The sequence below is a fragment of the Microcaecilia unicolor genome, chromosome 6 (assembly GCF_901765095.1).
Source record: "Microcaecilia unicolor chromosome 6, aMicUni1.1, whole genome shotgun sequence".
Classification (NCBI taxonomy): Eukaryota; Metazoa; Chordata; class Amphibia; order Gymnophiona; family Siphonopidae; genus Microcaecilia; species Microcaecilia unicolor.
The window spans coordinates 34,961,042-34,982,939 of record NC_044036.1 but is presented as its reverse complement, the minus strand read 5'-3'; the positions used below and the strand labels follow the sequence as shown (position 1 = coordinate 34,982,939).

The window sequence follows — 21,898 nt, the reverse complement described above, 5'->3', positions numbered from 1 at the left end:
GTCGATTGACAGTCATTTTGTACTTCTTCCATTTTCTTACTATGGCACCAACAGTTGTCTCCTTCTCGCCCAGCGTCTTACTGATTGTTTTGTAGCCCATTCCAGCCTTGTGCAGGTGTATGATCTTGTCCCTGACATCCTTAGACAGCTCCTTGCTCTTGGCCATTTTGTAGAGGTTAGAGTCTGACTGATTCACTGAGTCTGTGGACAGGTGTCTTTCATACAGGTGACCATTGCCGACAGCTGTCTGTCATGCAGGTAACGAGTTGATTTGGAGCATCTACCTGGTCTGTAGGGGCCAGATCTCTTACTGGTTGGTGGGGGATCAAATACTTATTTCCCTCTGCAGAATGCAAATAAATTCATATACTTTCCACAATGTGATTTTCCGGATTTAATTTGTGATGTGCTATCTCTCACTGTTACCAATAACCTACCCTTCAATTATGGGCTGCACATGTCTTTGTCAGTGGGCAAACTTACAAAATCAGCAAGGGATCAAATACTTATTTCCACCACTGTAAGTATTGCCATACTGGGACAGACCAAAGGTCCATCAAGCCCAGCATCCTGTTTCCAACAGTGGCCAATCCAGGTCACAAATACCTGGCAAGATCCCAAAAAGTACAAAACATTTTATGCTGCCAAGAGGGAGTATGAAAAAAAGATAGCATTAGAGGCAAAAAAACATAGTAAAAATTTTTTTCGGTATATTAAAAGCTGGATGATCGAGGGGTAAAAGGGGCGATCAAGGAAGACAAAGACGTAGCGGAGAGACTGAATGAATTCTTTGCTTCGGTCTTCACTGAGGAAGATTTGGGTGGGATACCGGTGTCGGAAATGGTATTTCAAGCGGACGAGTCGGAGAAACTTACTGACTTCACAGTAAACCTGGAGGACGTAAATGGGCAGTTCGGCAAACTAAAGAGTAGCAAATCTCCTGGACCGGATGGTATTCATCCTAGAGTACTGATAGAACTGAAAAATGAGCTTGTGGAGCTACTGCTAGTGATATGCAACTTATCCTTAAAATCGAGCGTGGTACCGGAAGATTGGAGGGTGGCCAATGTAACGCCCATTTTTTAAAAAGGCTCCAGGGGAGATGCGGGAAATTATAGACCGGTGAGTCTGACGTCGGTGCCGGGGAAAATGGTAGAGGCTATTATCAAAAACAAAATTACAGAGCACATCCGAGGACATGGATTACTGAGACCAAGTCAGCATGGCTTTTGTGTGGGGAAATCTTGCCTGACCAATTTACTTCAATTCTTTGAAGGAGTGAACAAACATGTGGACAAAGGGGAGTCGGTTGATATTGTGTATCTGGATTTTCAAAAGGCGTTTGACAAGGTACCTCATGAAAGGCTACAGAGGAAATTGGAGGGTCATGGGATAGGAGGAAATGTCCTATTGTGGATTAAAAACTGGTTGAAGGATAGGAAACAGAGAGTGGGGTTAAATGGGCAGTATTCACAATGGAGAAGGGTAGTTAGTGGGGTTCCTCAGGGGTCCGTGCTAGGACCGCTGCTTTTTAATATATTTATAAATGATTTAGAGATGGGAGTAACTAGCGAGGTAATTAAATTTGCTGATGACACAAAGTTATTCAAAGTCGTTAAATCGCGACAGGATTGTGAAAAATTACAAGAGGACCTTACGAGACTGGGAGACTGGGCGGCTAAATGGCAGATGATGTTTAATGTGAGCAAGTGCAAGGTGATGCATGTGGGAAAAAAGAACCCGAATTATAGCTACGTCATGCAAGGTTCCACGTTAGGAGTTACGGACCAAGAAAGGGATCTGGGTGTCGTCGTCGATAACACACTGAAACCTTCTGCTCAGTGTGCTGCTGCGGCAAAGAAAGCAAATAGAATGTTGGGTATTATCAGGAAAGGTATGGAAAACAGGTGTGAGGATGTTATAATGCCGTTGTATCGCTCCATGGTGCGACCGCACCTTGAGTATTGTGTTCAATTCTGGTCTCCGCATCTCAAGAAAGATATAGTAGAATTGGAAAAGGTGCAGCGAAGGGCAACTAAAATGATAGCGGGGATGGGACGACTTCCCTATGAAGAAAGACTAAGGAGGCTAGGGCTATACAGCTTGGAGAAGAGACGGCTGAGGGGAGACATGATAGAGGTATATAAAATAATGAGTGGAGTGGAACAGGTGGATGTGAAGCGTCTGTTCACGCTTTCCAAAAATACTAGGACTAGGGGGCATGCGATGAAACTACAGTGTAGTAAATTTAAAACAAATCGGAGAAAGTTTTTCTTCACCCAACGTGTAATTAAACTCTGGAATTCGTTGCCGGAGAAAGTGGTGAAGGCGGTTAGCTTAGCAGAGTTTAAAAAGGGGTTGGACGGTTTCCTAAAGGACAAGTCCATAAACCGCTACTAAACGGACTTGGAAAACTCCAAAATTCCAGGAATAACATGTATAGAATGTTTGTACGTTTGGGAAGCTTGCCAGGTGCCCTTGGCCTGGATTGGCCGCTGTCGTGGACAGGATGCTGGGCTCGATGGACCCTTGGTCTTTTCCCAGTGTGGCATTACTTATGTACTTATGCTTATGTGGCTCCTGCTGTGCTGGGGGCTGTTGAGCAAGGGGGTCTGCTGGTAACACGGTCTTGGGTTTCCTTAAGATGATACCCAGTGTTCCTGGGTCCCTCATCTCCAGCTACGAGATACTTAGTGCTACTAGGTCCCTTCCCGCTCTCGCCCGAGCATCTTGAGACTCGGCAGACTTAACTGTGGTAAGATGCTGGACTATTTTGGTTTCTTTTGGGCAAGTATATTTCAGTTTTTTTTGTTTGTTTTGGTATTTTTTGGCTGGCAGTGTTTTTTTCTGACATGCTGTTTTCAGCTGTGGTAAGGTAAGCTGTTGTTTTTGGAGGTCGGGCCTTGCCCCGGCTCTGGAGGTCGGGCTGTGCCCCATCTCTTGCTGTAGAGCGCATTTCCGTTTTGGTTGCTGTGCCCTATTTTGCCTCCGGTAGTTTGGCCTTGCTCTGTCTCACGATGTCGAGTTTGGCTGCTTCTCAGAAGAGTGAGCCTTGCCCTGCTTCTGAGCGTTGGTTCTGGCTGTGCCTCTGGGTGCCAAGCCTTCCTCTGCCTCTGGGCGCTGCGCTTTACTCTGCCTTGGGTGGTTGCATTTTGCTTCTTCCCTGTGGATTGTACCGGCTTCCTTTGAAGCCTAAGTGCTGTCTCACCTAGTTCTTTGATGGGTTGTCTGCGGCCCTGGGTTGGCAAGAACCCAGGAGGTCTACTGCCTGCATGTTATTCAGTGAAGGTGGGATATGTTTCCTGTACTTTCTTTGTTGCAGTTGAGAGCACCATTCTTGGCTATTAGAAATACTGAGGATTCCAGGCTGCACGATACCCTTTAAGGGCAAAGTACTTGAAACTATTTTCTCTGTCTCCTTCCGCTGGTGGATGGACATAACCCATTGGTCTGGACTGAACTGGTATGATTAAAGGAAAGAAATTATCAGGTAAGAGCATAATTTTTCCTTACATAACGAATACTCCTGAAGAGATTTTCTCTGTGGGAGAAGGAAAATCGAGAGTCTGTGAATAGGGACCAATTCAGTGTCTTGCTGACAATATTTTATAAGAAAACCAGAAATTTTCGAGTGGGGTTGGTAGGGTCTAAATTGAGGGGTCTGCAAAGTGACTATGGGTCCTGTTTACTAAGCTGCGCTAAGGGCGTGCTAGCGTTTTAAGCGCACGCTAAAGGCACCCATAGGAATATATGTGTGTCTCTAGCGTTTAGATGCTAGCACATCTTAGTAAACAGGGCCCTATATAACTTTGGTAACTTTTAGCTGATTTTAAGAGATCTGGAAAGGCATTTTCAATATGACATCTAAATCCGATTTTAGACGTTTTCCAAAAAAAAAACAACTTCCAAAAATCCAGTAATGAATGGCCATTTTCAAACCAGAAAAACGTCCAGCTTTGTTTCGAAAATGGCCATTTGCAAGACATTTTTGTGCTCAGTGTGCCTGTCTTTTAGGGCCATTTTTTTGGTGGAAAACAAAAAAAGGTCCCAAGTCAAAAACAAGCCATTGGGTTGTATGGGGGGACCAGCATTCTTAGCAGACTGGCCAAACAGACATCCCAGAAGAGCAGTGAGGCACCCTAGGGGGCACTGCAGTGGACCACATAAAGCTCCCAGGTACACATCTCGCCATTGATGGTGAGTCATCCAAAACCCACCAAAATGCTACTGTAAACCACTACATTAGCCCTTATGCCTGTAGGTGTCACCTATTTGTAGGTACAGTGGGTTTTTGGTGGGTTTTGGAGGGCTCGCACATTTGACCTTTTCCTGCACCCTTTGGCATTGCAGGTATCACTGTTTAAAAACCCCTGAACCAGAATAATAATAATTATTATTACATTTGTACCCCGCACTTTCCCACATAATGCAGGCTCAATGCGGCTTACATAGTAATTTGAAATACAAAGTTAATAGAATTTTAATAAAACAGTAGAAAACAATGTAAAGTTGGGCTTAGTAGTGTATGTATGATAAGTTGAGCTAGATAATATATGACTAGGATAAAAGAGGGTGGATAGGATAGTGTAATTTGGGAGAAAAGGGGTAAGGAGGGATAAAATTAAGGAGAGATGGAAAGAGAAGGATGGGAGGTTGGTATTTAAATCAGAACAGAATTGGGGGTGGAAGTTGGCGAGATTAGGTTGGGGCATTTGGGTAGGCTTGCTTAAAGAGATGAGCTTTCCGCACTTTTCTAAAGGGCAAGAAGTCGTTTATTAATCGGATTGGTCTGGGTAGAGCGTTCCAAAGCTGGCTGCCCAAAAAGGAGAAACTGGATGCGTAGTAGGTCTTGTATTTAATTCCTCTACAATTGGGAATAATGTTTTCACTACTTCTTGCTTGTCAACCCTCTGCTGCAGGCCCTTTTAGCCAGTCAGAATTTAAGATTACTACAGCGAATATGCATGAGAGACTACAGCGAATATGCATGAGAGAGATTGGTGTTGGAGGAATAGCCTAAAGGTTAGTGGAGTGGGCTGAGAACCTGGGGGAACTGGGTTTGATTCCCACTGTGGCTGCTTTTGAACCCTTGATTGCCTCAGATACAAAAACTTAAATTATGAACCTGCTAGGGGGACAGAGAAAGTATCTGCATATATAAATGTAAACTGCTTTGGTTGTACCACAGAAAGGCAGTATATCAAATCCAGGAGTCTTTACCATTACCATTTCCATACAAAGGGTCTTTAATATATGCAGAGCTATCTCATGCATGGCTGGGCTGAGTACTGTGATCAGTCTTCTGTGCTTTAACTTTGCAAAATGCTACATTGGATCAGACACAAGCAAATAACAAGAATCTTATGAAGTATGCTGTTTTTATTCTTTCCAAGCAAATGTTGGAAATAAATTATACAAAAGGGGGTAAGAATGTCTGTCCATCTGCCTGGGGGGCAAAATAACACTCAAAAAATGTAATGGGACGGGACCAGATTTAGTATGGAGATAAAAACTGATTAAAAAAAAAAAGAGAGAGACACTGAGTTTAAAAATGGAACAGATGGAACTGGCAAATCCAGAGGCCCCCCCCCCCCCCCTCAAAAAAAGGTGGCCCTATGCATTTCTATGAGTTAACCAGTTCCAGCTTTTGCAGCTTAGAAACACTGATACACTGAAACATAACAGTTAGGGGATTGCTCTTTTTAGGAGCCGACTCTGTGGGTGCTTGAGAAAATTCCTTGTATGTGTCCAGGGAAGAGTTATTTTCACTGGGCTTAGCACCCCCAATAATTTTGAAAAGTTGGTTCCTCTCCGTTTCAAGCACCCAGAGATGCAGATATACACATACTTGCACCCAGAGATGTGCACACAAAACAGACACACATGTATTTATTTTATTGCATTTGTATCCCACATTTTCCCACCTATTTGCGGGCTCAGTGTGTTACAGTACAATTATGGGTTACATTGAGAGGAGTTATGGGAAGACAAAGTCAAGTCAAAAATCGTTAGGGCGTGGAAACCATGTGATGTTACAATGGGGAAAAGATAAGGCGATAGAACAATTTCAAGAGAACATAGGGTATAACATTTTATCTGTGGGTGGAGTTTGAAGTGTGGTGGAAATACGGGGTAAGAGAAGTTCAGAAGGGAGTGTATTGATGCATTTCTATTAGTATGTATGGACTTCATGTGTTTTGATCCTTGCAATAAATTTTCTCAAAGAGATGAGTCTTCAATTGTTTGCGGAAGTCGGTTAATTCGTAGATCATTTTCAGGTTGCGTGGTAGTGTATTCCAGAACTGCGTGCTCATATAGGAGAAGGTTGATGCATGCAATACTTTGTATTTTACGCCTTTGCAATTAGGGAAGTGGAGATTGAGGAAAGTTCTGGATGATCTTTTAGCGTTTCTGGGTGGCAGGTCTATTAAGTCAGACATGTATGCAGGGGCTTCACCGTGAATGATTTTGTGAACTAAGGTGCATACTTTAAAGGTGATACGTTCCTTGAGTGGGAGCCAGTGTAGTTTCTCACGTAAGGGTTTTGCACTTTCATATTTTGGTTTTCCGAAGATGAGTCTGGCTGCTGTATTCTGGGCTGTTTGAAGTTTCCGCAGTATTTGCTCTTTGCAGCCTGCGCATAGTGAGTTGCAGTAGTCCAGATGACTGAGTACGAGTGATTGCACTAGGCTGCGGAATACGGATCTTGGAAAGAATGATCTTATTCTTTTCAGTTTCCACATTGAGTAGAACATCTTTTTGGTTGTGTTATTCGCATGAGTCTCCAGTGTTAGGTGGCGGTCAATAGTGACTCCAAGGATTTTTAAAGTTTCAGAGATTGGCAGATTTAGTTTAGGTGTGTTGATAGCGGTAAATGTAGAGGGACTGGAAATAATTTCATGGGCATGCTGTGCCACACCCCCCCGCCCCATCCCTTGAGTTGCCATTCCCATATCCCTGCTGAGCTGGCTGTTAGGCCCCAATGCTTAAAAGTAAACGCGGATGCCAGAGGCCATTAGCACCCTACTGGTGCCTGCAATTTACCTGCGCAGAATGTTCAGAAGGGTCTAGCGCGGGAAACAATGAGCACACCAGGCACTAGCTCAGATAGCATGCAAATGTAGTGAAGCTCATGTAAATGAGGTCATTTGTATTCCTCCCCTATGCTCAGAAAAGAGTGCCCAAAACAAAACTGCCTTATCGCTGCAAAAAAATAATGCCAGGGTGGAGCAGGCATTAGGGTGTTGGAAGAGAAGATTTCTCATGATGCCTATGCTCCTGGAGGAGTAGCCTAGTGGTTAGTGCAGTGCACTTTGATCCTGGGGAGCTGAGTTCGATTACCACTGCAGCTCCTTGTGACTCTGGGCAAGTCGCTTAACCCTCCATTGCCCCTGGTACAAAATAAGTACCTGAATATATGTAAACCGCTTTGAATGTAGTTGCAAAAACCTCAGAAAGGCAGTATATCAAGTCCCATTTCCCTTTCCCTATTTGAGCTTCTACATGGGAATGTTGCTACTATTGAGATTCTGTTGCTACTATTTGAGATTCTACATGGAATGTTGCCATTCCACTAGCAACATTCCATGTAGAAGCCTGCCCTTGCAGATCAGCAATGCGGCCGCACAGGCTTCTGTTTCTGTGAGTCTGACATCCTGCACGTATGGACGTCAGACTCACAGAAACAGAAGCCTGCGCGGCCGCATTGCTGATCTGCAAGGGCAGGCTTCTACATGGAATGTTGCTAGTGGAGGAGTAGCCTAGTGGTTAGTGCAGTGGACTTTGGTCCTGGGGAACTGAGTTTGATTCCCACTGCAGCTCCTTGTGACTCTGGGCAAGTCACTTAACCCTCCATTGCCTCTGGTACAAAATAAGTACCTGAATATATGTAAACCGCTTTGAATGTAGTTGCAAAAACCTCAGAAAGGCGGTATATCAAGTCCCATTTCACCCTTTCCCTCCTCTCATGATTCTTTCTGCAACATCTGCTGGTTTTAATTGCTTTTGGAAGCAGAAGGAAGCTCGTGCAAGCCCTTAAGCGCTGGTCATGAGAAAAAAGCAGATCCAAGCAAAAAACACACATTGGCGTCTAAATATAAGCATCCAAGCTAAAAAAAAAAAAAAAAAAAAATTAAAAATGCTTATATTTAGTCCGCAGAAAACAGACGCTAATGTGTGCTTCATGTTCGGGTTTTACCAGACGCATGCGCACAGGAGGGTACAGGGTCCCTCCTCCCGCCCTCCCTTCGAGTTCCAGGCCCCCTCCCTCCGAATTTTAGAAGTCATCTATCTTACCTCATCGAGGTTAGGGCGGCAGCAGCGGTAAAAAGCATACAGGCTCGGCTCGGTGCTTAGTTGTTTTCCCTTCTCTGTCTCTCAGCTCTGGTCCTGCCCTTGCGGAAACAGGAAATGAGGGCGGGACCAGTGCTGAGAGACAGAGAAGGGAAAACAACTAAGCACCGAGCCGAGCCTGTATGCTTTTTACCACTGCTGCCGCCCTAACCCCGACGAGGTAAAATAGATGACTTTTAAAATTTGGAGGACGGAGGGATGGAACGAACTTCTGGTGGGTAAACGAACTTCCGGTGGGTGAAATATTGGGGGTGCTCGAGCACCCACGGAGTCGGCGCCTATGTTGAATGTATCTCACCTTGAACTACTAAGAAAGGCATGAGCTACATCCAGATCCCTTTTAAAGGGATATCAAGCAAGGCCCAATTTGGGATCTTTGTATTAAACAAACATAATTACTTGCTTATTTCCACCTCAGAAAGGAAGTTGCTTTCTGCATACTGTTTATTTTGTAATTTTTTCCCCCATTGACGACACGTATGGTAGAAAACCTTCATGAATTAATCAGTAAATTGTGATTATGCGCCAAGATTCATTGAACTAAGTAGGCAACTAATGACAAAGCACCCTGATTTAAGATGCTATATAAATGATAAAATAATAGACAAAAAAAATACATATAGGTTTTTTGTTTTTTTAAATTTCAGGATAAGTTTATGTTGCATTGAATTTGCTGCCCTGTAAACATCCCACTTAATATATTGTGTGGTGTTATTTTTTCTTTTGTCCTTTTCAGTTTCTTTAGGTAGGAATCTGGGAGCCCAATCAATTCCAAAACAATAGGATCACGGTTTTTAAATTGAAGTGGGGCACCATTTGTAGGAGGAGACTGGCCATTTGTTTCTGTCTTTCGCAGACACTTACTGTATGAAAGGTGACGCACAGGTGGTAATAAAGAAAAATGATGGTGGAGGCAAACACTAAAATTACAGAGACTTGGCAAAAGAAAGAATCTAACAGAAAACCTTGGGCTTCATTTTATTCAGTAAATCAGAACATTAGAAGGTACAGCTGAATGGGAAAGTTGTCATCTGCCTTTTATCAGCTTCATTTCAATTGATAATGTTCCTTTTTGCCACATCTATTTGACTTGTGTGGCCGGTTATAGTTACTGCCTGTGGACCTCGGAGAACACACACCAACGTTTTTTTTTTTTTGTAATTTGCTTTTTTGCAGGCAGATTTATCATCGTGGCCGCCAAAATGTGATAAGCATCCACGGGCAGCTGAAAGTAGCTTCTTTTGATTTCTTTAGAGCTACCCACAGCTCGCGCCTTCGTCGCCTTCCTGGCTTGTCTTTTTAAAAACTGAAGGGTGGCAACTGGCAAGGCTTATGAGGAGGAGAATGGGTCTGTAAAGGAGCTACAGCTTCTAATGCAGAATTCAGAATACATACGTGGTCCACCAAAGGCAAGGTCTCGAAATTGGTGAGAAAGTCAATCCCAGTAGAGGCCAGTGTTTCAAGATAGATATTAGCCAAGCCTCTAGAACAATATGTAAATTATTCTGATGTTTGCTGGGTAAAATGGATGCTAAATCAAAGATGACAAGAAAGTGGTCCGTCCATGAAAATGAAAAAGCCGTGAAACGAGTTAGAACAAATGAAGATCATGATAGCGATAATACAATCCAGTGTATGTCCTGCTTCATAAGTAGGAAAGGGAATGTGCTGATGGATTTCTAAAAGATGAATTAACTCCTTATCATGGGATCTCGGGGGATTTTCTGTGTGAATTTGAGGGGCTCCCACTACCAGTGATGCTATAACAAGCTTCCACATCAGAAGTACAAGTTAATATAAAGCATCCCAAGAGGTGGCTGTTAGGGTGGTGGTGAGTGTAAGAGTACATAAATGGCTAAATAGTCACTATGAATGGCTAAGGTTTCAAGGATATTGTGATTTATATCCATCACATTGAAATAATGGGAAGAGCTTTTGAGTAGATTAAAGCAAGCTCGCATCCAGCCTTCCCAGCTTGTTGCAAGAAAAAATATTAACAACCAGGAATCAAGCAAGCCAATAAATAGGCTTCGTCTTCTTTTTTTTAACCACCTCTCTGTGAGACATAATTTGTCAAGGTGATGCTTTGTAATTGGGACATTAATACAACTTTAGTATGTAAGGAACTAGGACTAAGTAACAGTGTGACAAGGCGGTGGCCGTAGCTAGAAGGTTGCTAGGCTGTATAGAGAGAGGTGTGACCAGCAGAAGAAAAGAGGTTTTAATGCCCCTGTATAAGTCGTTGGTGAGGCCCCACCTGGAGTATTGTGTTCAGTTTTGGAGGTCGCATCTTGCTAAGGATGTGCAAAGAAAAGCTACGAGAATGGTATGAGATTTGCGTTACAAGGCGTATGAGGAGAGACTTGCTGACCTGAACATGTATACCCTGGAGGAAAGGAGAAACAGGGGTGATATGATACAGACGTTCAAATATTTGAAAGGTATTAATCCGCAAACGAACCTTTTCCATAGATGGGAAGGCGGTAGAACTAGAGGACTTGAAATGAGATTGAAGGGGGGCAGACTCAAGAAAAATGTCAGGAAGTATTTTTTCACAGAGAGAGTGGTGGATACTTGGAATGCCCTCCCGCGAGATGTGGTGGAGATGAAAACGGTAACGGAATTCAAACATGCGTGGGATAAACATAAAGGAATCCTGTTCCGAAGGAAGGAATCCTCAGAAGCTTAACCGAGATTGGGTGGCAGAGCCGGTGGGTAGAGGCGGGGCTAGTGCTAGGCAGAGTTATACGGTCTGTGCCCTGACAATGGCAGATACAAATCAAGGTAAGGTATACACAAAAAGTAGCACATATGAGTTTATCTTGTTGGGCAGACTGGATGGACCATGCAGGTCTTTTTCTGCCGTCATCTACTATGTTATGTTTAAGCCAACCTTTAGACAGGATTCCATAGATGAGGTGAAAAGCAGGGTGTTACAGTAAATGGTGTGTAACCAGCAAGATGTTTTACTTTTGGTTGCATGAACAGTGAATGAGGCTTGTGGTCATAACAGCCCCATACTATAGGAACTGCATACAGTGAGGCCATATGCAAGTGAGTAGCGATGGAAAAAAATGGGTCAGCGGCAATCATTGGCTCTAGAACAGAATGCCATAAGGAAAAATCAGAATAGGCCTAAATATCTTTAGAGTTATAGAAACCAGCAAAAAAAGGAGCACACCTATCCCTTGGTTATGCTAACTTCAGTATACACCGACAGCACAAACCCCTGGATCTATATATGCTGCTGAAATTTTGGCATGGATCTAAGATGCGCATGCAACTAAATTGGTTAACAAGCCATTAATGATCAATCAATTGGCCTTAGAAATCAATTATTGAAGTTAATTGGCATTAATTTGTATTTGCGCACACATCTGCTTGCGCGCTATTCTATAACTAATACGAGTATGATGTTTTATGCTGAGTAATGTCTTTGTATTGTTGTTGTAAAGATTATGAATGTTTTTATGGAAACCACCTAGTCATAGGTGGTTATTTATTTATTTGTAACATTTGTATCCCACATTTTCCCACATATTAGCAGGCTCAATGTGGCTTACAAAAATACCGTAATGGTGAGCGCCAAGTACGGTAGGTATTAAACAAATACAATTAGAAAAGGGTCAGGTAAGGTAGGGGTAAATGGGTACAATAAGGGACAAGGAAATAAGAAAGAAAAATGTCCATTGCAATTTATGTATAGATGCATTGTAGAGCTGAGGCATTTAAGTAGGATCAATAGGGTAGGCCTTGCAAATCAGATAGGTCTTTAAAGATCACCTGAAGTTTTGATGGTCGTGGTTATTGTTTTTAGTACTTTACCCCTGAGGCAGCCCTTGAAATGGCGAAACATGGACCATGTTATGGTTTACATTAATAAATTTGCTGATTGGACCTTAGATCTGGATCTGCTCTTTTCCTGCATCCAGCAGAAGCTTATAAAACAAGACTCTGTTGCTGTCAGGGGCGTAGCCAGACTTCCGTGGGAGGGGGGTCCAGAGCTCGAGGGGAGGGGGCACATTTTAGCCGCCCCCCCCCCCCCCCGCCGCCATTGCCGCCTCCCCCTGCAACTGTTGAAGGAAGAAGACTTTTCTGAGTCTGACTCTGACTGCAGAACGGTCGGAGAGGACGTCGGCTGGCGGGGATTGGGGTCCCCCGCCAGCAAAACCGAAGGTAGGCGGGGGCGGGTTCGCCGGGAGGGGGGTCCCGACTGAAATCTACAGGGGCCCAGGCCCCCTCAGGCCCCACGTAGCTACGCCACTGGTTGCTGTGGTTACAAATATGACATAGAAGTTTCTTTGCCCTTGAAAAAGCATTCACTTCAGTATGTTAAGCTGGATTTATAGACACATTTTAAAAAGGAAAGGCAAGCTATCCCCAAATACTCTGGACTTGTAATTATGCACAGCAACAAGAGGTTTAAAAATAGAAGGTATCGGTACAACCCCTTAATCCTGCTCTCTTGATGATTCATAATCACATTGAAACCAGATGGTGTAACTGTTTTTATTTATCTGTATTTTCAGTTGTGTACCTTTGCCTACATTTTTGGCAGGAAACCAAATCTTACAAGGAAGAGATCCTCCATTTAATGGTTATGGACATAGTTTGAGCAACACAAGCCAAACATTTAGCAAACAAGTCAGCTGTACGTACTGTAATTATGGCTTATCAAAATAGGTTTCATCGGTATCTAATTCCTCTTACAGCCGCAGATACATTCTGATAAGGTGTTAATATTATTGGATTCATGGTTTTTATAGCTATTTTAACAAATTCTGTTGCAATATTGCTTATCTGCAAATTCCCATGAAGTGGTGTGGCAGGCATGACTTGGAAATCTTGACACCGATCTTAGCTGAAGCATCAGGGCAACTGAACAGCTTCTGCAGAAGACTCTAAATTGCTCGCATATCTAAGTCGCAGGTCAAGACCTAGCGTGGCAAATTGGGAATACATTGCTAAATCCAGTTACCTAAACAATCTCTTTGGTACTTGTTCTTGCAATGCACTACTACATAAATATAAATGGGAACAAGTATTTACTCCAGTATGGCAACTGCAATTAGTTATAGAGGAAAAGACTTCAGACTCCCGGTCACAGCTGTTTACGCTCAAAACTAAACTAGCTGACCGCTCTGCTCTGCGTGTCTGACATTCAGTTCACGCTGGCAAGAATCCTCATCAGTCATAAAAACCTCTTGCACATCGATCTATCAATTTCATATATTCATTCGATGTGTAACTGTAACTACTCAGATAATACTTAGCTGTGGTTTGTGCTAGGACAAATTCAACTAGTCCAAGCCCAACGGCGAGCTCCCGCTTCGCTCGTAGCTTCTTAAGGAGTCGGACAAACTAGCCCTTCTCAGCACCTTCACAGACCACCAGCTTTCAACTGCCTCAGTTGAAACAGTTGAAAGCTGGTGGTCCGTGAAGGTGCTGAGAAGGGTTAGTTTGTCCGGCTCCTTAAGAAGCTACGAGCGAAGCGGGAGCTCGCCGTTGGGCTTGGACTAGTTGAATTTGCCCTAGCACAAACCACAGCTAAGTATTATCTGAGTAGTTACAGTTACACATCGAATGAATATATAAATCCAGTTACCTGTAATTTGTTGGTGATGCAGACTGTTCAATGCCTTTTGATCTGTCCGTTCTTTAAGGATGGCCCTGCACTATGGAGGATCTTTCCCAAGCATTCACAGAAGTTTGAAAATTGAGAATTTAGTTTGTGGGTGTCTCCCCAGTGGTTTACTAGAGATTCCAATAAAGAAATCTATAATGACCAATTACATAAATGGGAACCTCAAAGCTCCAGATAGGGAAAATACAATCGTATTGATAAAACCACTATCAGCTTAGGAGTCCATTATTATCATTGGTTCCTGTGAGGAGCAAAGGAAAAAAAATAATCAAGCGCAAAAAACTCACTCTACATGAGAAAAGCGAATGATTTTAAAAACTCCTTTGTTCCTTCCTTATCACCTCGTGAGAGACACCAAACTAAAACTAGAAAACTAGAACAGACTGTACCCGGCTCCAATGTATAACGCTAACTGCACGGGCAACCCCCCATATACACAAGCAAGCCAATCAATCTAAACCAGAACCTTCTATACTCAACCTAAAAAAATAAACAATACTTAACTACAGGTTGTGATGGATGCCGAGGAAATAAGGCTGATAACGGCTTGGTCTGAGAGGCGAACCGGCAATCCTTCTTTACTTCTTGGCTACGGCCTACAACGCAATCAATAAACCCTTCAACAAGTGCGCCTTGTTTCGCCAAATCCTTGGCTGCTTCAGGAAGGGCGCTGTAATGACTCCAAATGTCCAATACGAGAGAAAAATCTGAGTCCCAGTCGCTGGTTTCACAAAGATGGCGCAGAGAGAATCCTCGACGCCCACACATAAGTACATAAGTAATGCCACACTGGGAAAAGACCAAGGGTCCATCGAGCCCAGCATCCTGTCCACGACAGCGGCCAATCCAGGCCAAGGGCACCTGGCAAGCTTTCCAAACGTACAAACATTCTATACAATCAAGCCATTGTGACATCACTAATGAGGTTGGCTCTTATTGGTGGAATGAGCCACTATGACATCACAATAGGTTAAATCACTGCTCTATGTAATAAAAGTGAGCCAAGTAGAGGACATAAGTACATAAGTAATGTCACACTGGGAAAAGACCAAGGGTCCATTGAGCCCAGCATCCTGTCCACGACAGCGGCCAATCCAGGCCAAGGGCACCTGGCAAGCTTCCCAAACGTACAAACATTCTATACAATCAAGCCATTGTGACATCACTAATGAGGTTGGCTCTTATTGGTGGAATGAGCCACTATGACATCACAATAGGTTAAATCACTGCTCTATGTAATAAAAGTGAGCCAAGTAGAGGACATAAGTACATAAGTAATGCCACACTGGGAAAAGACCAAGGGTCCATCGAGCCCAGCATCCTGTCCACGACAGCGGCCAATCCAGGCCAAGGGCACCTGGCGAGCTTCCCAAACGTACAAACATTCTATACATGTTATTCCTGGAATTTTGGAGTTTTCCAAGTCCGTTTAGTAGCGGTTTATGGACTTGTCCTTTAGGAAACCGTCCAACCCCTTTTTAAACTCTGCTAAGCTAACTGCCTTTTAAATCATTGGACGTCATGGACTAGCCAGTCACTAAACAGGGCGGCTCCCCCTATCAGGAAGACACTTCTCTAAAGGTGGTTTTTGGCAGATCAATAATAAGCATTCCATTCAATGTTTTTATTGTTTTTATTAAGACCTTTCGGTTCGACTGTATTCAAAAGGTATATCCAATGTTGTTCCTTTCGCCGTAGAATGTTTTTAATGTCCCCCCCCCCCCCTTACCCAATGAAACTTGGTCAATGACCATACATTTGTGAGTGTTCAAATATGATCATTGGCGGAAATATAACTTTGGACATGGTGTATGGACATGAAAAGATTATAATACTTAAAAAGAAAAAAAAAATCAAACATCCTGGGCTATTGACCCTCTTTTACTGTCTTTCTGTTTTCCTCCTTTTTTTGCATACAGTATGGTTCAGCCTCTCCAGAGTCATATGCATAATTTTTTAAAATATTAAATGATAAAATGCATGGGTAACCAATTAATTGATGATTTATCTAAATCCAGGTAACACTTATTAGTAGCACTATTTTATGGTTTAATTCTGTTTCATGTGTATGTTTGCTTTTTTTTTTTTTTTTTTAGGCTCTTAAAATAAGAGAAATGTGTAATTGTCCTGCTCTTTCTGACCCCGACCCTCGACTAATATTTAGACAGAGAACACAGCATCTTGAAAAATCTGAAGAGAAACCAAAACAAAATGTCGCAGTGGATGTGCAGAAGAGAACATAATGAACCTGGAACATCTCATGGAGGGAAAACTTCCAGCTTCGTGCATTGGTCAAGATACGCTAGAATATAATTAATTTAGCCTTTCTATTCTATTCTATTCCTGTTCTTATATCCCACCTAAATCAACCAGGACCTTTTGGAGTTAGCAGTATCATGAATCATATTAAAAACTTCTGCCTGAGAAATTCTATTTTAAGGTGTCCTGTGGTGATTATAGGTTGCTTTGTTCAGAGTGTTTCGAGGTGCACACACTACCAGATTCTGCACAGGTTGACCAAAACTTGGGTGAGCAAGTTGAACATGGATCACAGGTTTGCATGGAAACTAATTAATTAGGCGATGACAGATGTTGGGCGTTAACAAGCACTTAATTGGCACTGATTAGAAGTTATGCACAAATCTGCCATACACTCTATTCTATAATATGCATGCCTAAATTTCATTATCAAAAAATGAATTCCCTAAAAGTCTCTGGTGAAATAACAATAACAAAATGAAAAAGAACCAGAGAATGATATAATGGAGATAACAAAACAGTGAAAGGATTGACCCCAAAACTGTTCTACGATGAATTATTCTTTAGAAAAAAAATCTTTTTTGTATAAATACGATATTATAAATATGTGAGAATCATAGAAAAGTTCTCAGAGTATAAACTCACCCAAGCGAGGCTACACCGAAGTGAACGACGTCTCTAAGGGTGGACAAGTTTCTCGATCATAGAGTTTCTCTTTATTTTTAATTTTTTAATCAAGTGCACCCACGTGCTATAAGTGATATCCAAATAAAAACAATGTTCATGAAAATTCTCTTATCACTAAATTTAAAGAATAAATGAGTCAATCCTGTCACTGGCTCCAACGAACCTCTTGCACACAAAGAAATATTTTTATGTATGTGTGAGTGTGCTACAATCACTGTCTGTTTAGTATGTCATTTCTATAAAGAGTAGCTATAATAAACAAATAATGAAAAATTTTAAAGGCACTTAGCGTATGTAGAAAATGCCACTCCACGCTGAATGAGATTTTGGTCCATATAGTGTTATCAATGCCGTCAAACGATCTATCCAATGGCCCTCTTGACGATCTTAACTCACTAAAAAAACAAATCCAAGTGGAGCTGTAGCAAAATGTCCAGCGGTTTTTTTTTTTTGGATATAGCTGAATTTTCAAAGTAAAATGATAGTGAGTCCAAAATCTCCAGTGTTTATTCGATCTTCAAGTAGTAATAATGCTTTCAAAGTGAGATCATAATGAGTCTGACTCTGCAGGGTTTTGAAGAACTTCTTTAGGAACTCTATATATGTTAAATTTTCACTTATCGAAATCGGGAAAAAAATGTAAAGTGCCGCTCTTCTGTTGGTACATCATAGAACATTTTTTGGGGTCAATCCTTTCACTGTTTTGTTATCTCCATTATATCATTCTCTGGTTCTTTTTCATTTTGCCTAAATTTCATAGCATACAACTCCAAAAGGGGCAGGGCCAGGGTGGGTCAAAGGCGTTCCCAGAAATTAGACATGATGTTATAGAATACTTGCATTTGCACACCTAACCGCCATCATTCGGGTGCCAGCATTTACACCAGACTTTGGCAGGCAAATGCTTGGCGCTCAAAGTTAGGTGTGAAATTCATACTAAGCTAGTATTCTGTAAAGCTCATTCCACATAGAGTACTAGCTTAGCACAGATATTCTGGCACCTAGCTTTGGGCACCATTTACTGAATTTCCCCCACAGTGCTGAGAGAACTTTTGTGAACTTGGTAGTGTAAGGGGGGTGGGGCGGGGCAGTGCAGGGCTGATGGTGTGCAGAGCAAAAGGAATTTACAACTACAGGTGGTGGGGTGTTATTTACCTCTACTGTGGGTAAAATTAAATAAACGAAAGGAATTTACTGCACAAGCTCCCTCCACACACCCCCCCCCCCCATCTGTCCTCAAGAGCAATGGCCCATACAATACAATACTGTCTACGCAGCTGTGTGATCAAGGGAACCGTATGGAGATAAAGGGGTTGCCAGTGTTTCCATCAAGGAAGTGCACTTTGTTGGAGGGTTTTCATGTGATGTTGGCAATTTATGGGAAACCTAATCTCCATTAGGAGAAAGCAGCACTTTTAACATAATCTTGTCCATTGTTCCCAGCTCATGCTGAAATACAGGGGCCGGTGATTTCCACAGAGGCCATTATTTAGGGAGGAGGGGGAATAAGTGAGCATCCAAGGCAGATAGGGAGACTGGAAAGAGCGAGAAATCTGTTACTTAGTTCTACCTAGCTGGGGTTGAGCAGATAGTGCAGGGAACCAGCCGAGGTGCAGTCTTCACTGAGAGAGACTGACCAGATCTCTCTGTAGTGAGATGGTTGTTTGGAAGGCGCAGATTTAAGCATATAAACTGAGGGAAACCATTGGCACATGGTATGTATGTGTTCATTTATTTATAAATTTTTTGATGTACCATCTTCCTGAAAAGGATCATTTAAGATGTTATACATAGTAACATAGTAGATGACGGCAGAAAAAGACCTGCACGGTCCATCCAGTCTGCCCAACAAGATAAACTCATATGTGCCACTTTTGTGTATACCTTACCTTGATTTGTACCTGTCTTTTTCAGGGCACAGAGCCACAGACCGTATAAGTCTGCCCAGCACTATCCCTGCCCGCCTCCCACCACGGTTCTGGCACAGACCGTATAAGTCTGCCCAGCACTATCCCCCCTCCCACTACCGGTTCTGCCACCCAATCTCGGCTAAGCTCCTGAGGATCTATTCCTTCTGAACAGGATATCCCACACGTTTGAATTCCATTTGTTTGTTTGCTTGCTTTGTTTTGAGTAAATTGGGATGAGGGCTGCGCTGGGAAGGGAAAACTCAGATTGTCCTAATTGGCTTCCTTGCTTACAATAGACTAGATAGACTCACTTTCACTCCTGTTTATTAAACCTCCTTGCATGCAAAGACACAGGAGCACAGACACAACAATTAAAAAAAAAAAACAACCATAGGAAGCAAGATAAACTTGTTGGGTATTTGTGACCTGGATTGGCCACTGTTGGAAACAGGATGCTGGGCTCGATGGCAATACTTATGTACTTATGAAGGGAGGACAGAATGTAGGGGGATATGAGATAGGACTTGCCTGGGGCGAGGGAGAAAAAATATACTGTTTTTTGTAAGAATGTGACCTTTTCTTTAGGACCATGGCCTTTTCCTTCGTATGAACGAGATGATAAGTTTTAACAAGAACTTGTGTAATTAGAAAAACAGGAAAAGATATTTTTATGTACTTTTTTTTCAATCATGAAAAAAGAATAACATATTACAAAATCAGCTTCTTTGTACTCTGAGTTAAGAATGATAGTATATAACACCCTGAGAAGGAGGGGCGGTAAAACACGGACGTTCTCTTGCTGCTGGGGAGTCATCAGTTCGATAGGTGTTTCTGTGTGCCAGTTTTACCCTTTGATTGTGTGTCCTAATTACCCTGCTTTATTTTGCTACAGATCGTTTCTTATTTTTACTAATTTTTCTAAGAATAAACATTACTAACGTGAGAAGACTTTCTTGTTCGTAGTTTTCTTTTAAGCGACCCACTTATCAGGTCGGTATCATCCCAAGATACAGTTGGGGTAGGGTGTGTTGGGTGCAGACCAGGTGGTCCTGGTTCTAACCCACACAGTAGGATGGTCTCAGATTTAGCACAATTTACACTCAAAAACATGATTTGATTGTAACGAAACCCTAGTATGAGAGAAAAGTAACCCTATTGGACAAATAACAGGTAAAAAAAGAAAAATGTATATCTCTTTTTATTCAATAAAATTATTCTGCAATATATATTCTTGTGTGAAATAGTATATGAACCCTTCATTAAGTGGTGGTGTCACCTTGAGCAGAAATAACTTCAGCAAACATTTTTTGTAACACTTGTTAAATCTTTCACAGCACCTTGGAGGAATTTTAGCTAGTACCTGCCGTACAGAAAAGTATTTCGAGTCTGTGTTGTCTGAGGGCTGCCTGGCATGAAAAACAAATTTCAAGTCTTGCTACACCATTTCTATAGGGTTTAGGTCAAGGCTTTGATTTGGCCTTTCTGTAGTACATTTGTTTGAAGGTATAGGTACTCGTTTTCAAAGCATATAGACATCAGCAAGGGTGACAGGCTGATCCCACCTATAATGGTGGTGTGAGCCGCACCCGATGATGGTCTGGGTGACCATGGCAGGCCTCTTGATGGCCTTGCTTGCCCAGGCCAGGGGGGGAGGAGTTAGGGTAAGCTAGCGGTGTCTGTACTGGGTAGCTAGTCTGCATGCTGGGTAGGCTGGAGGACATCTCACCAGTCCTAGCAAATTGGCTGGGATTGTTCAAAGGTTCTGTGGTGGGAATCGGATCCTTCCCTTGAGCTGTGAGAGGCGTGGTGAGAGGGTTGGTTAAGATGCTGTGGCCTCCTGGGAGCAGAATTCTTCCTACTCCTCGGAGGCGTCATGTTTGCATTTTGTTCGGGAGGCTTCATGACAGAAGACTCCGCTCCAGCTTATGCAGAGATCTGTCTCTTCTGGCAGGAATCCCTGGACTGGATGAGTACCCCAGCTGTGGACCTAATCAGCATTGTCAGACCCTCCCCCCACAGGAGTCTAAAGAAGTGGCCCGTGCTACTTTGGCTGTGGATGCGTTTCCCTCCAAGAAGAAGGCCAAAAAGTTGGGGGTGGCTCCGGGGAGCAACTCTATAGGGGGGAAACATGCTCATGCTTCTCCTTCCTCCTCTGTTGCCTCTAGTCCCTGTGATGAGCTGTATTTCACCCCCGGGTGAGCCGGTTTCCTCGTAGGCTGTTGCTGCAGCCCCTGAGCCATTGCAAGGGGGTGGGAGGCCCCCTGTTTTTGTGGCATGTGGCAAGCTCTTCAGGGAAGGGAGGCTGCTGGGGGAGATGATGACCTGGTTTGGGATTCCCACTCAAACTCTGCTTGGTACAGGGGCTACTCTTGTTTTCTGGGTTCTGATCTGAAGTAAGCTGTCCATGCATAGAAACACTCAGGGGTCCTTTTACTAAAGCTTAGCTTGAGTTATCTGCAGCGGGGCCCTTAGGAATAAAATGGGCCCTGCTGCAATTAACTCAAGCTAAGCTTTAGTAAAAGACCCCCTCAAATTTCATAGAGTTGAGAAACAGTTCTGTATGGAAGAATAGGCAAAGATTCCTTAATGGCAGTGTGAGAAACTGGCAACCACAAGAAGAACGGAAGAAACCAAAAGGACCAGACTGAAGAGCACCAAAATAGTTTTATTAGGACCCTACACGGTCTGTGTTTCAGCCAAAAAATTGTTACAAAAGATAAATAAAGATGCGATGATATGAAATAATCCAAAATAACAATAAAAGCCAAAGCTGCATAATATAGGCATAAAAATGTTATGATGCTGTTTCAAACATCCAAAGCCACATACACGAATACTTATATTAAAACTATATATATATAGTGCGAATTTATATGTGATAAAAAGGCACTAAACGGATTATTTCAAATCGTCGCATCTTTATCTTTTGTAACGATTTGGGATATCACATGTTTTTAGATTTTTATGGTTTTAATTGTGTTTCAATTTCACTATTATATGTTTTGCACAGAATTTTGTAGAAAAATTTTTTGATGTGTTTTTATAT

At 42.5% G+C, this 21,898-nt stretch overlaps 1 protein-coding gene across 4 annotated transcripts in view; it reads left to right on the top strand.

Annotated features, from left to right (window-relative positions):
- OMA1 (OMA1 zinc metallopeptidase) overlaps positions 1–16,429 on the top strand; it is a 99,181-nt gene extending 82,752 nt beyond the window's left edge. For 3 of the 4 annotated variants that reach the window (XM_030207495.1, XM_030207492.1, XM_030207494.1), the window contains exon 9: positions 16,093–16,429. In XM_030207495.1, coding sequence (XP_030063355.1) covers positions 16,093–16,239 — 147 coding nt within the window. In that variant the 3' untranslated portion in view covers positions 16,240–16,429. Of the gene's footprint in view, positions 1–4,919; positions 5,023–16,092 lie in introns of all 4 variants that reach the window. The other variant, XM_030207493.1, reaches the window with a different exon arrangement.
- The last annotated feature ends 5,469 nt before the right edge of the window (positions 16,430–21,898 follow it).